Source organism: Phasianus colchicus, chromosome Z (assembly GCF_987193195.1).
Source record: "Phasianus colchicus chromosome Z, bPhaCol1.hap1.1, whole genome shotgun sequence".
NCBI classification, from domain to species: Eukaryota; Metazoa; Chordata; class Aves; order Galliformes; family Phasianidae; genus Phasianus; species Phasianus colchicus.
This window is the reverse complement of record NC_143476.1, coordinates 58176546-58193017: the sequence shown is the minus strand read 5'-3', so window position 1 is coordinate 58193017 and position 16472 is coordinate 58176546. Positions and strand designations below refer to the sequence as shown.

The window sequence follows — 16472 nt, the reverse complement described above, 5'->3', positions numbered from 1 at the left end:
ATCAGTAAAAATTCTTTTGTTGACCTAACTTCTCATCCTGCTTTTTAATTTTTAAAATCTGCACATTTTCAGCATGTTTTCACAGTAACTTTTGTAGCAGCATGCCAGTTCTGGTTTTGAGTTATCAGTGAATTTCAAGAAAGTGAATTTCCTGGGAAATTTGATGGTGTTTTCTTTTGGAAAAAAAAAGGAAAAGAAAAAAAAAAATCTAAATTTCATTCCAAGAAGGTTAATTACAGCAATATATCTAAACTATCACAGCTAACATATGAAGCTGGAGACTCTATAGTCTCTTGTACTTCTCTGTCATCTGGGATCTTGAGAGTCTGGATACTTCCCATTTGCGATGAAGAAAAGTCTAAAAGGAGACAGAGCCTTTCTGTGGTGATGCATTTGTGTAAACTGAGTAGAGATTCTGTACATATATATCACTTTCTGAAATGCCTTCTGCATGTTGAACTGGAAAAAAACAACCCTTATCTTTGCTGTACTAAGAATCTAAACTGCTATATTTAACCAGATTCTTCTGAAAAGAAACCCTCTACAGTGGCAGAAGATCAGCAGGCAACAAACACTTTGTTGGAGAACATTAAACTGAGTATTCAGCATAATAACGTCGTTAAACCAATCCATCTCCTTCTACAGAAAGTTAAACCAGATGTGAAACGACAGAGGTAAAGTGAAAATCTCTTTTTACTTTCTTGCCACTCAGAGTTAAAGATCAGACCATATACTTTTCACACTGAGAATTCCATAAGGACTTCTAGGGAATATTAATGTTCTTTTATGTCCACTCAACACTGTGTCTAATTCTTAATGCTGTGTTTACAAATAGATGCATTCTGTAGCCAGAATTCATCCAAAATCAAACAAATGTAACTATTTAATCAGAATGAATTCATTTAATTTAATGAATTTAATGAATTTAAAAATGAATTCAAAAAGATATAGGTACTTTGTGTATTTTAGTGTTGCCCCACATCTAACTAAGTACAGAAGTGCAGCATGCTGTTGCATAATCTGGAATAGTCTACAAACTGCCTAGATACAGCTACAGAAGTTTTGCCAACTTGTAGAAGTGACTAATAGAATGGGATGCAACATAATCCCAAGTGAAGTGAGACACTCTGTTTGCCATTTGTGTAATTCAAAAAGGGCTTCATACGAAAGCACAGTCTGAAGTATGTAATTTCCAAAGTGCATTCAGGAGTCTATTGAACTGTGCTTCTGTGGTTTGTAGTTACAAAAAACAAACAAGATTGATCTGCCTAAAGGAGAATCTTTCACAAGGTAAATATTAATACCCAGTTTGATAGTACCCCTTCTGAGAGAGATCTTTACTTTCTGAAACAAACAGCAAAAAAAGTATAGCTGATCTGTGAAATAAGTTCTCTCTATGTATTTCACCCTCAGGCAGAAATGAATTAATAGAGTTGAAGCTTGATTCTACATTTCTTGTTTTTCTGGGGGCTGTATGGAATGTTCGACAGGGAGATTTTCAGAGCTACTGTAACTACTGAGATCCATGGTTAATACAGCTTCATAATCTAATGGCAAATACTTAGGCTTCAGAAAACCTCAAACTATTGGACATGTGAAGAATCTATGTGATCTACAAACATGATTAAAAGAACAGCTGCAGAAACTATATAATGGAAGAGTAGTGTCTTTTTAAACTAAGAATAGTTGGCAAGTTCATTTATTTACCCTTCAAAATATTTCCTAGGAGTTTTTACAGAGAAATTCTGTTCCTGTCTCTGGTATCTCTTGGAAGAGAGAACATTGACATTGGTAAGTGAAAAATACAGTGAATTTTGTAGTGTATGTGATATGTGTACAACATATGTGAATATTCTATAGGAAAACCAGTGAAGAAAATTGACATCTGTATTTCTAAGTAACTTTTCACTTGTGCATTTTAAAGAAAAGTGCTAGGCTGTCACTCTTGAAGTACTTTCCACTTCTCTGAAAATTCAGTCCACACAGGGCCATTAATTTTGAAATGATTACCCCTTGCAGTGCAGCTGAACATGAGCCAGCAGTGTGCCCAGGTGGCCAAGGCCAACGACTTCCTGACTTGTATCAGAAATAGTGCAGCCAGCAGGAGCAGGGAAGTGATTGTCTGCTTGTACTCAGCGCTGGTGAGGCTGCACCTCAAGTGCTATGTTCAGTTTTGGGCCCATGACTACACAAAATACATTGAAGCCCTGGAGTGTGTTCAGAGAAGGGCAGCAAAGCTGGTGAGGAGTCTGAAACACAGGTCTTAGTGGGTTGTGGCTGAGGGAACTGGGATTGTTAATGAGGAGAGGAGGAAGCTCAGGGGAAACCTTACGTCTCTCTACAACTACCTGAAAGGAGGTTGTGGCGAAGTGGATTTTGATCAGTTCTCCTGGGTAACCTTAAGTTGTGCCAGGGAAGGTTTGAGTTGGATGTTAGGAAGTTTCTTCTCAGGAAGAGTGATTAAGCATTGGAACAGACTGCCCAGGAAGGTGGTGGAATCACAATCCCTGGAGGTGTTTAAGGAAAGGGTAGGTGTAGTAATTATGGAGCTGGTGGGCAATATTGGTGGGAGGTAGATAGTTGGACTAGATGATCTTAAAGGTCTATTCCAGTCTTAATGATCTCTGATTCTATGAAACAAGTGTTAAATTATTTTAAACAACCTTTATCTTGAAGTGTTACTGCAAGACTGAGAACTTGCCTTTTTTCTTTTTTTTCCCATCTCACATATCTTGCACTAGCTCTGTGTTTTCTACATAGCTGCTTGCCCATCCCATCCTGCTGTCCTCTAACATTTGTTTGGCAACATGCAAGCAATGGGACTCACTCACAGCCATGTGACATGAAGTATCTTGGAAGCAGAACTCTTTGCCTGTTGTGCTTTCACTACAATGCTTTTTGATGTTTCAGCCTTTAAATGCTTTCTTGTTTCTTTGATAGAATCTTTTTGGAAAAAAAAAAACGGTAGCTAGTTCAGTTATCCTAAGATAATATTTTTTATTCTATAAAAATCACCAGAAATATTTTTATAGGAAAAGTATTGCGCACTAGACATGGTTTCTTAAACAACTTAAATAATGCTCTTTGTATTTCAGAAGTCTTTGATAGCGAATACAGACTTGCACATAAAAATCTGCCACAAGATGTTCTCGAAAAGATGCAGAAAATAGATGCACCACCAAGCAGTAGAGTTGAGTGTTGTCGGAAGTACTTTGGAGCACCTTTAATATAAAAATGAGGAAACCACATGCTAAACTTCATCAAGACAAAAGCAGGTGAACAAAAAAGGAGTATGGGGATATACATACATGCTTTTGAATAGTAGAAGGTGATAATTGAGCAACTTGTCACAGTAATTTCATGGATCTACAGTGTATAACCTTGTCTTTCATCTCATGAGATGCAGTGTAAAGTATGTTAAAATGTTTGTAAAATGTTTTAATAGGGTGAGTTGGTTTCAGTGATTTATCTGCATTTTTTCCTGTGTATGTTTTTCCTTTCTTTTCCTTAAATCTTTGCCCCTTCAATATCAACTTGTTCAGAAAGGTGATAATTAAATAGGAAACTACAGTTGGTAAGTTTCCTAAAGGCTATCAATATCAAGGAATGTATTTTAATGAAAGACGTTTCTTGATACAGACTGTTTAAGTCCTTCAGTACTTCTTTAAAATGACCTTTACTTCAAGGGGATCTTTTGCATTGTTGTGCAGTATATATGTATGCATGTAAATATTTGAGTCCTTGGATTGGAAATTGCAATGCAGTTGCTTCTAACAGATCACAGTACCTAAAATTGCTACCTTTGTCCTTACCTTTGTTCCAATTAATATTCAAAATGGTCTTTGAGTGTATGCCTACAGTTGTAAAACCTAGTAACTTCCCAGTTGTCCTGTCTGTCAAACAAATTGAAGATCATATGGACATACTGCTGTTTTCTGCAAAGGAATTATAGGCTTCTACACTAAGTGGCTCAGAAGTTGAAGGCTTTCTGCAAGATAGGAAGCTTATATGACAATGGGATTGAGAGAAGGTATGTCAAACAGACCTTATCTCAAAACATGCTTTATACTGCATGCAAGTATGCTTTGAAAATTTCTTTCTGTTGAAATCTTTATTACCTTCCCCCATGGTTTCATACTGGCCTGTGGGTTAATTGTTTTGCACTGATAGTCCAAATTTAATATTTCAATTAAAATTTATTTATAAATACGGTCTTCAAGGTGTGACTTCACACAAATGAATTGCTTGAATGAATGATCTAAAAACGTAAATCCACCTTCAGCTTGATTCTATTAGATAAGACACTTCCTCACCTCACATACTAGTTGACAACAGCGGTCATATCTTTGGAAAAGAAGAGCCTGGACATAGCTCTGTAGTTTAGATTTGTCTGTTACTTGAGAAATATGGAAAGATTTATTCCAGGTTTTTTTTTCTTTTTTTTTCTGAAATTTACTGATGGGTTTTTCTCATACAGTTGTTCCTGGAGAAAGAACAGAAGGATTTGTAGCATGTTAAAGGAGCACAGCTAAAACTGTAGTTCCATATGGGTGGAACTACATTCACTTTCATACCAGTCTTCAAAGTTGTCATTCTTGAAAATGATGAGGGAGGTTCTAGCTGAAACAACAAAAACAACTTTTCTTGAAAGACTGAAACAATGGATTTGCACTCTTTATGACAGAATATGTTTGCATTATAGACTGATTCTTGCCATTTGTCTAACAGTGCTGGTCCTAATTCAGTACGGGGATATTGCCTGGACAGATTCTCTCCTGATGAAAATGTTGTGCTACTTCAACAGTTAAAAGCAAAGAACACAACTTTTCTTTTATGTTCTTTATTCTTTGGGTTTTATAAATAGTTGCTTACAGATTTCAGACCTCCATATCAATGGAAGAGTTGAGCCTGATTCTTGATATTTTATCCTCTTCTCCTTTTAGACAACTTACATGCATGGTTCCATCTTTTTAAACAGATTAAATCTCTAAAGCATTCTTCCAAATACTTTAATAATTCTATATATAAAAAGGCAAATCTTATATTTTCGTACTGATCTTAAACATACAGCTATGCAAGTATAATTGAGCGTTCATTGGATAAACCTTCTGATCGTGACACAACGTACAAGGAGGCAACCTTATAGTGACTGTTAAAATCTCCAAGCTCATTAAATTGAAAAAAAGTGTATCCATTAAGTGTTTTTTTATGGAACTGGTGACATTCAATTTACTTTTACACCATTGCAAATGAGATAATAATAAGTAACAGTAGTATGCAGATCACCTTCATTGAAGAACAGCTTTCTCATCTTTTGCTGAAAATTGGGCAATTAATTGGCAGTATTATTATAGAAACTGCCAAAGTAAATTGTGTCACAGCATCTAGTGCTAACTTGGGTACATGACTAAACTAGAGCAGAAAAAATAACAATGCTGAGAAGGATCACTGCAAGATTTTAGGTCATCTTTGCAGAGAGTTTAACTTGCTTTGATTTGTTTCTGTGTACTGAAGTTTTTGTACACTACAAATTAGCTTTTATTCCTCTGTTTTGTACCTGAATTTCAGAATAGTGGAATTCCTACTTGGAATTACTTAAAGTCATGAAATGCCTACTGAAATTAACTCTTCTAACATAGATACAGAGGCAAAAGTGAGCACTTACTCTTTATAACTTGGATTTTTGTAACACCTAACAATTCGGCTAGTTCTTTAATAAAAAAAAAAAAGAGAAAAAAGAGAAAAAAGAGAACTCTGAATTTTTTTAAACTATTTTTTTCAGTTAGTTTTCAGATAAGGAGATGCTTTTTTAAGAAAATAAGACAATAAAACCACAAAAAGAGTGTTCACAAAATAATAATAATAATAATTGAACTGGGAACCAAAGGTTTGCTTCTATATTGCTTTCTCTCTGGTACATGATGGCACTTCTTGTTCCTGCTTTAATATTAGTCAACTGGAAAACACTTTTGTCCCTCTGAAAATAAATCAGTAAAGGCAGAATACATTCTTCTCTGCAGTTATCAACAGTGTGAACTTCTTGGACTATGTAGGAATGTCCTAGTTACCTACAAATGTTTTTATTTCACGCCTACACATAGTATTCCAAAGTTATATGAATACATAATGCATAAAACAATGGAACAGAGGTGCTGAGGAGGAGGGAGGGAGATAAGCTTGGTTTTTGCTTCTGTTTGCCTCTCAGTGTAAACAGAAATAATAGCATTTTCTCACTTATCCTTGCCTCTGAATATTCTCTGTAGTCTGGCATGTAACTGAACAGCTGGTGCTAAGGAGGACATGGTTCTTTTGCATGTGCATTGGAATTCTTACGTATGAACTTGAAGAAAATGTTTGTAGACAAATATTACATTCAGAACCTGTAGTGTTTGTACAGAATGAGGGTGCTAATCAGCCTGTTAACATATGCAGAATTCCACTCTTAGTGGAATTTCAAGTGAGCCCAAGAAGTTGGAAAGTTTTTGTTACAGTAACAAACCTTACAGAGAGAAGTTCCCTAGCCCTAAGAATGCTGAATTGCTGTCAGTTACATTGGTAAGATATCTAGCACCTTTCACCCAGATATTGTCAGTAGTTTGTCTGTTTCTAACAAAATACCTAATTTTTGCAGAATTGAAACAAGAAATAGAAATGTTGGTTAAGCTCAAGCTGCATTGGACTCTTGAGTAATTTTATTCCACTTTAACTGTGAGTTAATGGCTTTTTGTATTGTTGCAGCTAGAAGAATGTGCTTGTCATTGCATTTACTATTTTATTTCAGTAGCTGCAACATAGTGGCCTATTTCCAAGATGTGTGCTAAATCAGATCACTGAAATGACATTTTAAAAATAATTCGTTAAAATATAAGTGGGTGAAAAATTCACACAGTAGTTTCTCATTTTAAAATTTGTAAGTTCTCTTCTTAAAGTTAACTGAACAGCTACTTCAGTGCAGATAACTTTAATTAAATGTTAAGCTGGATATCTTATTCACAGATGCTTCTTTTTTTCCAGTTCCAACTAATAAAAACTTCAAAGTGCCTTCTTTGTATCAGCTTTTCCTCATTGGCCTTTTTTAAAAAAACAAATGAGACACCATTCTAACTTCTAAAGCTTGAGACTGAAGTTCTGAATGGAACTCTAGTTCTGTTTTCTACTGTGCTGTATATCATGCATGTGAGGAGAGAAATTGATTGCTTTTCCTTTTTGTCTTTCAGTCTGCATCAGTCAGTGGTGCAAATAAAAGGGACTGTTTGCTGTTCTTAGAAGCACATTAAACTCCTTTTAGGAGCTTAAAATAAACTGTATTGTAATGAGGATGAAAGGATGTGGTGTGAATAATTATGAATTTATTGAGTTGGAAAGTTTTCTGTAATGCAATAAAATTTGCACTGGTTTAGAGACTGTTTTGAACTGTTGAAAAATGGCATCCATTTACTGTGCTTTGATTAACAAGTGTTTCTCTGTAATGTTTTTGTAAATTTGAAAAATGTTGCTTGAGTTTAAAAGGGCACTCTACATATTCTGAATTTTGTATAGATATCCTAGATTAAGAAACGATTTTTAATGTGTTTTGCAAAATAAAGTAAGTATAAATCCCTTGTGAAGTCTCAATTATTCGACTGTTCGGCAGAATTTAATTTTAAATGCAAATTGAGCCTATAGTTTTGCAAATTCAGAGACTTTCAGTTGCCTTCTGGGCCTTTTTTTCATAGCATCTTAATGAATTCTTAATAGTGGGAAAGAGCTAGAACAGTTGAAGTGGGACAGAGAGAGAAAAAAAAACCACCCAGATTTGTAGAACCATAGCATCATTAGAGTTGGAAGAGACCCTTAAACATCATCTTATCCAAATGTCCTGCAATGAACAGGGACACCTACAGCTTCATCCAGCTGGACCTTTAGTGTCTCCAGGGATCCACAACCTCTCCGGCCAACCTGTTCTAGTGCCTCACCACTGTTGAAAACAAAAAACCAAACAACCAACCAGAAACAAAATCACTCAAACACCTCCATGTATCTCCTGTCCCGAGGACTCCACAACTGGATGCAGTACTCCAGGTGAGGCCTCACCAGTGAAGATCAGAAGGTCAAGATCACCTCCTTGGGCCTGCTACCCATGCATCTTTTGATGCAACTCAGAATATGGTTTGCTTTCTGGGCTGTGAGGGCACACCACTGATTCATGTCCAGCTTCCCATCCACCAGTACCCCCAGGTTCTTTTTGGCAGGGCTGTGCTCTAATGTTACGTCCTCCAGCTTGTACTGATAGCAGGCATTGCTGTGATCCAATCGCAAGATCTTGCACTTGGCTTTGCTGAACCTCATGAGGGTCTCCTGGGCCCACTGCTCAAGTTTGTCTAGGTCCCTCTGGGTGGTATCCCATCCCTTAGGTATGTTGATCATACCACACAACTTGGTGTCGCCCACAAACTTGCTGAGGGTGCACTCGATCCCACTGTTAATATAATTGAGGAGGTATTAAGTGTGTTGGTCCCAGTACTGGCCCCTGAGGAACAACACTTATCACTGATCTCCGTCTGGAACTTCAGCCACTGACCACTGTGGATACCATTGTCTTGGGCAGATTTCGTTTATAAGAGAAGATGGCTCTGAGGGACCATAAACAAACCACATATACATAAGACTAGCATAGCTAGAGAAAAAAATGAAAAACAGGCTGAAGGAGGCAGAAGCTGTGTTTAAAGGGAAGACATGGACCATGGCTTTGTAATCACAGAGTTGTTACTGCTCTCTGCTCACCAGGAAAAGCATCGTTAATCAGGTGCACGAGAACAGGTTTGTGGGTGCAGGTTATTAAACAAACACTTGCTGTGAGGTCTATTTCAGTAACTTAGCAGTGAAGTTGCTGAGTTATGCTTTCAGCAATGCACCCCTGCAGATCACAAGAGATGCTGGCGAGTCTCCTACCTCCTGTTTTCATGTTTAGGTTCTAAATAACAATAAATAAAATTGACAGACAAAATTTGAAGAGTAGATATTGCCAGTTACTGGCAAGTGCTTCAGGTCTTTCTGATTGAATGTCTTTCAAATGCTTTCCCTTATGGTGGCCAGTTCATTAATCTGCTAGTAAAAATAGCAGAACCAGACACCTAAACAAACAAGAATGCATAACAGGAACAGCTTGTGAATATCATCAGGAGTTGGAAATTGCAGGAATAGTTTATCTTTCTTTTATAACCTTGTTAGCACTGCTAAGACTTTGGGTTGCTTTTTGTTTGTTTGTTCACAGGTTCTCTGCCATCTTCAATAATGTTGCTTGCTAAAAAGTTTACACCTGCAGAGGAATAACCTCACGTACCAGTATGGGCTGGAGCGCAGCGTGGCAGAAACAATCTAAGCTTCCTCAGGGATCCAGTATCACCATGACTGAGGAGCATGCCTTTACATGAAAGACAGCAATCCTAATACAGCAGAGGTGGACAGCAGTGATCCTTCTGTGCCACTCAGTGCTTGTGAGAAAGGCTGTTCAGCCTAGAGAAGATTCAGAAGGCTGGATGAGGAAATCTCATTTGGTGGTATCTGTTGAGGCAGCAAGGGGGAAGACACTGCTACTGTTCCCCGTGGTGCTCTGCTGGGGTGATTTCACACAGCTAAGCCCCAGCGAGCCACTCTCTCACTTCCCCTCCTTGAAAGAGCAAGGAGGAGAAAATAAGATGAAAAAAGGCTGATGGGTTGAGAAAAGAGTCATTTCATAAATAAAACAGAAGCAGAGGGAGAGAATAATTCTTCTCTACATCACATCAAGCAAGGTTCAACCACATCTTGGGAAGTAAGGCCCCTCAATATATGCACAGGAGTTAGAGAGACATGCTGTTCAGCATCCTCTTCCTTTCCCAGCTTTTATTGCTTAGTATGATGTAGTTTGTCTACCCTGTGACCAACCTGCCTCTTGCTCACTTTTAGCCTCCCAGCCTTTGGAGAGGATTGAGAGCCAGCCTTGTTGCTGTGCCAGAACCACTCAGCAACAGCCAGAACACTGATGCAGTACCAGCGCTGTTCTAGTTGCAAGAGTCAGGGACAGCCCTGTAGCAGTTACTGTGGGAGAAATGACTTCAGTTCCATGGTTGTGGAGATCCACATAGCAATAGATCAAGTTGTATCCAAAGTCCATTACTTTCCTGAAAAGTCAGGTACCTATTTCACAGCTGAGCTTCAAGCTTTCTGAACAACTTCAGCCTTGTGGAGCAGCCATCCCATCACCACAAGCAACTGTTGCCAGACAGCACTTAAAGTTTGTCACCTATGTTCTGTATCACAGACTTTGAACTGATGTTAAGATGACAGCTGCAGCTGCTGGCTATGCAAAACCTTACTGCAAAACCTGTGGCAGTGTGGTATAGTGCTAACAGATAGACAGATTGAACACTACCTTATTAGCTGCCTCTGAGTTGGAAATGATTATGCTTCAATTCCTAATTCAAACCATAATTCAAGGATGGTTAATTTGATCCTTCCATGTCCATTATCCACTGCCAGCAAATCACCTGTTCAGCAGCTCTGATTTCTACAGTGGTGGTAAAGCTTTATGAGTTCAAGTTTTTGTACTTGAAAGAGAAGCACAAATGTGAAGGAAATACTGAAGTAGATACTGACTATTTGAGGGCACCTAAAGATCTTGCCACATCCTATTCCATCATCAATTAATTTATATGCAGTTGCAGCAGAATTCCTTTAAAACTGATTGATCTCCACAAAATACAACTTAAATACATTCTAAATACATGCAGACTACTAGGACTAAGTTAAAGGACTGAAATTATTAAATGAAACATTTTGGTAGATGGCTTACTCATTCTCTGTACCAGTAATGATTTAAAGAGCAAAATGGTGAAATATCTGCACTTAACTCTTCCAAAAATCACCTAAGGCAGTAGAGTTTACCATATACTCAAAGCAAATGGCTTCGTCCCTCATCTGGAAACACTATCTAATGTTTAAGACTGGGAAAAAAGCAAACTATTTCTGAACCACAAGATCAGGTTTTGTTCTAGCAGGTAAATGTTGCTTCTAAAAGATCCATATGTATGCACAAGGTAAACTGGAGCCTTTCACAAAAAGCATTACAAGTTCTTAAGAAGAACAGACTGAGCTTCCATATAGGTCTGAGTGCTGCAGTTAGTCTAGACTACCATTTATTTTAAGACATCGCCAAGGATTATATTCACTGAAGTTTCACAGTAAAATTTAACCACAAAAGGGTTTTATTTTCAGTATCATGTACATCTTTACTTCTGACTTGACTCAGATTTAGATGTAGAAGCTCTCAATGAAGAAAGCCGGCGTCTCTTAGCAATCTGCTCCTGGCGTTTTTCCTTTGCCTCCTGAAAAACAAAAACGAAAAGCAAAAAACAAAAACCATCAAGAAATGCACAGTGTTGTGTTAGGCATTATTAAGCACATAAAGAAAATCCAGAATTAAACTGCTCCCAGACCAAAAGAATTCTGTAAGTACCAAACCCGTGCAAATTCATATGTCTTCAACCCATACAGATCAGTTTCCAAAGTAAGAGTGGAAATATTAATGAAGAATTCAGGACATACAAGAGGTCTGTCTACCTTCCATCAGTCTGGAAGTCACAAAACACTTAATATTGTGCTAAATATCCTAGGAGTACTACTTCAGCCATCACTGTTGGTTTACGTTCAAACACAAACTCTGGATTCTAATGGAGCATCCTAGTCAGACTCAAATTAATTTAAACTAAAATTCATACTGCAAAAACATGCCACTGTCATGGGCTGTAACAGCCCACTATTTTCTTCAAAATCAGCTCTCAGAAACAGATGAAACTCATCAATAGAACTGCTTTCCCAGCACTGGCAAAAGCGAATAGCAACTTTCACAAAGTTGTTTGCTAGAAACATTCACAATTGCATTCAGATACCAGTAAAAGTTATCTACAGTACATTTTTACGCTTATAAAATGTCATGATTCTCAGGCATGAGATAACAGCCATGTTACGAGGGGTAAACGCACCTTCATTCTCTTCGCCAAGAGCTTAGCATAATCTGCTGCCTCCTCCTTGTTCTTCTGAGTGCGCTGCTTCTTCAGGGCAATACGTCTGCGCTTATGTTGCAGAACTCGAGGAGTCACTAGTCGCTGGATCTTAGGAGCCTTGGTCCTGGGTTTCTTGCCTTAAAACAAATTAGTAATCAGTAGTGTGACAAGCTATCTTCCAGAGAGGATATAAGCCCCTCTAGCCACTGCAAAATAGCACATTCCACTTACTCTAACACTTATTATCACTAACTCTAAATCACCCAATTGTTGTCCATATAACATTAAAAGAATACAGTCTTAACACTGATCTGTTATCAGTAGGGAAACACTAAATATCACATCTCTAAATTTCTGCAGTTTTGTGAAGATACTTTGCTTCTCAAAATACCTGTCAGAAAACATTTTCCCTATACCGAAAACATTTTGATAACTGGGAAATTTATCATCTCAATTTCAGAGCAAGCTTTCTGAACTCTACTACAAACAATACACACTGTAAGGCAAATGAAGGCAATGACAGAGGAATAGGTGCTATAGGAAAATATATCCAAGAGGAATTAACTCACCCCTCCCTGTATGAGTCTGGAGAAAAGGATGAGCTGAGGATGTGACCCTCCCCCTTATGTTGCAGCAGAGAAGGGTGAAGGGAAAGGGGAACCCATGCAGACTGAGATGGCAAGGGAGGTATCATGGAGACAGAAGGGGTGGCTCTAAACCTCCCCCCCCTCTGCTCCAGGCACTCACATAGCTCACCCATTGGTTTCAGGCTGTGACCTTGGAATTCCATTTACACATACACATCTGTAAAATTTCACTACTCAATCCGGCTTAACTACAGTAGACACAAGCACTGTCTTGTGTCGACAAGAATCACAGTCTTTAACAGACACTACAGTTCCAACGATGCAGAAAATAAGATTTCACTTCTCAGTCTTTTTCCTAAGAAGCTTCCGTACTGCCAATTCTTTACTAAGTTTGTTATTTTAATCCTTTTTTTAATCCTTACCGTTTTTGTTACCTGATCAAATGCAACAGAAACATATTACATGCTCTAAAAACAGATGAATGGGCAGCAGAACAGCGCCCTCTCAAGAAAAGATCATTTTGTAGCTTGTTCTACGCACTGGGGAAAAGTCTTAACAGTACCTTCTATACAATCCTGCTCTTCTCCTCCACCTAATGTGTAAGTTTCACGGACATTCTACCCCAAATTAGTCCTTAGTTTATTAAAATTCCTTTCAGATTATTAGAACTAATAATAATGACACTACGCACTACGATCTGTAAAATATTTAAACTCAAACTCCGCCAAAGTAGACTGAGAGAAAAGTGGTGGGATGGAAATGAGGGAAAAAGGGAAATGTCTATTGTTTAATCCATAAATTAACAGCTGACAGAGCTTTAATACTATGACAGTAAACCCCTTGCTGTACTACTATATATCATTCACTTCATGAAACTCAGTATCTGCTGAAAATGACATGCAATCACAGTGCTGTAAAACCTGAGTTCTTACCCTCTTTATTCAGAGGTTTCCTCACAACATACTGGCGAACGTCATCTTCCTTAGAGAGATTGAACAGCTTGCGGATCCTGCTAGCTCTCTTGGGACCAAGACGACGAGGCACAGTTGTGTCTGTCAGCCCTGGAATATCCTTTTCACCTTTGATAAAGCAAGTTTAGATACGTTAAATAACTCTGCATCTCTTAAACTGTATCTGCCTTTTAATTTAACATGCATTATAAAAGCAAGACGCTACGAGGGTTGCTTCAAAAGTAATGCCTCCTATTTTATTACATTTGCTCTTGTTCATTGCTGATGAAAATGTATAGCTAATGGTGGTGCCTACGTCGAAAAGTAGCATTCTGTAGCTGAGAACTTGCTCTATCAAATAATGTTATTATGGTCTTTGGATCTGTTGTCATTTCCAAGGAAAGACATAGGAAGCATTACTTTCTGAGCAGCTTATGTAGATAGATAATATCTGGGGTACACCTGCCAGTAGTACAACCTCCGACTGCACTTTCTGATTTAATGCAATAATGTTGCTGTGATAGTGAAAATATTTCAGTTCCCAGTGATCAGTTTTAAAAGTTACAATATAATGCTCAGAAAGAACTTCAATGTGTACTTAGACTGATGTCTAAAGAACTTCAAAGTGCATTAGTTAAGACTGAGACAGTTTGTATTCTACAGAATTTTACAGCCACTAGCAAGCAGGGCCCTATTTCTATCTACTGACTGCTTCACCTTACCCTTTTTCACAATGACCAAGTTCAGAACACTCAAGTTGGCGTCAACAATGCAACCCCGAACAGATTTGCGTTTTCTCTCTCCAGTTCTCCTGGGGCGGTAGCAGGAGTGGCCCTTGCTGAGCAGAAGGCGGACACGTCCATGAGTAAGGACACCTTGCTTCATAGGAAAGCCTTGTTTGTCATTGCCACCGCTGATCCGGACAACGTAGCCCTGCAGAAACAGAGAAATACACCTCTTAGTTGCTCACATCCCTATCAGTTCAATGAGAAGAGGCAGAGATGACAACATCCTGTTCCTAACAAATGCTGTACCATGAGATATGTTACTGTAACTGCAGACACTAAGTATTTCTTTAACAAACATCATTTCAACAGTTCGGGCTTTTTATTTAACAGAGATGTAAAATGTGTCTTTACATAGACCAAATAGCATGTATTGCCTCTTCAGAAATGTATCCAAGCAGCAAATTCCTATTTATTAAAAGTTAGCATAAAACACATTAAACTAAGCCCCAACCCTTCCTACTAACCTTTTCTTCTCCTGCATGCTAAACCTAGCCAAAGTCTGTTAACATCACTAACTGCATATATGCATACAAAAGAAGAGTTTCTACTAAAGAGTCAGGGGTAAAAAACAGCTTTTATTGGTTTCCTTGGGGAGACAGCAGCAACATATATCAGCTTATTCAAGCTCAGCTGGACTGCCCATATTGACATTTGGCTATTCCAAAACTATCCATCAAGCTCAACATGCCTTTTCTCACGTGCACTTAACAGTTTAAACAATCTTTGAACTTGTTCGGTACACAATTAAGACTTCTGTGGTACAGTCTTCATTTGTCTTGAATGCTGGCAGGATACCCAAATCAAGAACAGAAAACTATTTAAAAATCCAGCAAAACAGTTTAATAGATGTGAACTGAAAAAAAAAAAAAAAAAAAAAGAACAACCTAGCCTATTCATTAAATTCCATATACATTTTAAGAGATGCTTTCAACATCCCTGCCAGATATGTAACACAGAATTCCCTATCAACTGGAAAACTCAGGCAACTTGACTGCACCTGACACATCTTTCTGACTCTTACCTTCCACTCCTCACCAAGAGAATCAGCCGCAACCTCCGTGGCCATTCGCTTCTCATAGAATGTTCTCAGCTTGCGCTCATCATCCACTTCAATAAGCTTCTGGCAGCCAGTGGCTGGGAAAGAAATGTTGAGCTAACAGTAGGAAAAAAATAATAAATAATTTAGTTGAAACTTCTCACGTGACATTTCCCGAGAAAATTAGCGTTGAACTGCTAGCTTCACCTTGACATTTCAAATCCAAAAGCTTCTATTTGCTTACTAGCAGTAACCTCTTACTACCGCACTTGCAGATTCATGTGTGCCAAGAATGATACAAAACCCTCTACAACTATCTTCACCACAAGTAGAGCACTATGCCCTCTAAACTGACTGCCAACAAGCAAAGGACAGTACAGGTAACAGAAAGCTGTACTCCCTTCCTTGCACGTATATTATCAAAGAAACAACACAGGCAACCTGAAATAGCCGTGCTATGCCTTAGTCATCACCTGTGTTTCCCGAGGGCTACCTGCAGAGCCAGTAGTCTCGGGGACAGCTGCCTAGCACTTTCCCAGAGACAAGGCCACAGGAGCAGGCCCAGCTCCAATACCTCCTCGCTGGGGCTCTGCTGCTCCCGGTGAGAACCTTCTACTCTTGCCCGTCGTAAGGAGTCTAAATAACATAGCGACCCGACCCATAACCCAGAGCCCGCAACCCAGGAAGAGGCCCCAACATGGGGCACGGAGCCGCGCGGCCGCCATCTCGAACCATCCGCAATCCACCGTCATCCAGCCCACAGAAGCGCCCCGATCCCGCCGTCGCAGCCCATCGGACCCCATCAGCAGACCCAGAGGCAGCGCCGGGCTCATTTGTGGCGCGGGAACCCAGCCGTCCTGCAGCACTGCCCCAGCCGCCTCCACAGACTTACCTTCATCCTCCCCGAGTTGCGCCGCCGCACAAAAAGGCCGCACTTCCGCCCGCAACCCGCACATACACTCGCCAAGCCTCGCGAGAGCGGCCCGCCAGCGTCGCGCCCGCCCCCACGTGATCGCGGCTGTCCAATGGCGAGCGAGGTCTCTCTCGCCAGGGGGCGTGGCGGGAGGCAGCTTCCGGTCCGTCAGTGC

General features: G+C 39.2%; 2 protein-coding genes across 10 annotated transcripts in view; one reads left to right on the top strand and one right to left on the bottom strand.

Moving 5' to 3' along the window:
- The window catches only part of DENND4C (DENN domain containing 4C), a 76633-nt gene extending 66724 nt beyond the window's left edge, over positions 1-9909 (top strand). For 5 of the 9 annotated variants that reach the window (XM_090132330.1, XM_090132335.1, XM_090132336.1 and 2 more), the window contains 3 exons: positions 521-674; positions 1727-1791; positions 2020-2902. In XM_090132330.1, the coding sequence (XP_089988456.1) occupies positions 521-674; positions 1727-1791; positions 2020-2267 (467 nt within the window). In that variant the 3' untranslated portion in view covers positions 2268-2902. Of the gene's footprint in view, positions 1-520; positions 675-1726; positions 1792-2019; positions 2903-3095; positions 7600-9253 lie in introns of those variants that run through there. The other 4 variants (XM_090132337.1, XM_090132332.1, XM_090132333.1 and 1 more) reach the window with 3 other exon arrangements.
- A 1298-nt stretch (positions 9910-11207) lies between these two features.
- On the bottom strand, positions 11208-16396 carry RPS6 (ribosomal protein S6). The gene is made up of 6 exons (XM_031609994.2): positions 16277-16396; positions 15370-15501; positions 14283-14493; positions 13543-13689; positions 12003-12160; positions 11208-11345 (listed from the first exon to the last, which is right to left on the bottom strand). The coding sequence occupies exons 1-6, from the start codon at positions 16280-16282 to the stop codon at positions 11250-11252; spliced, it is 750 nt and encodes a 249-aa protein (XP_031465854.1). The 5' UTR covers positions 16283-16396; the 3' UTR covers positions 11208-11249.
- Between the last annotated feature and the right edge of the window lie 76 nt (positions 16397-16472).

Bases quoted from the DNA above. Each gene is read 5' to 3' on its own strand.
- RPS6 (XM_031609994.2), bottom strand. The intron at 14,494-15,369 runs GTAAGAGTCAGA...CTGTTTCTGCAG, and splicing joins CTCTTGGTGAGGAGTGGAAG to GGCTACGTTGTCCGGATCAG. The intron at 12,161-13,542 runs GTAAGAACTCAG...ATTTGTTTTAAG, and splicing joins GAAACCTCTGAATAAAGAGG to GCAAGAAACCCAGGACCAAG.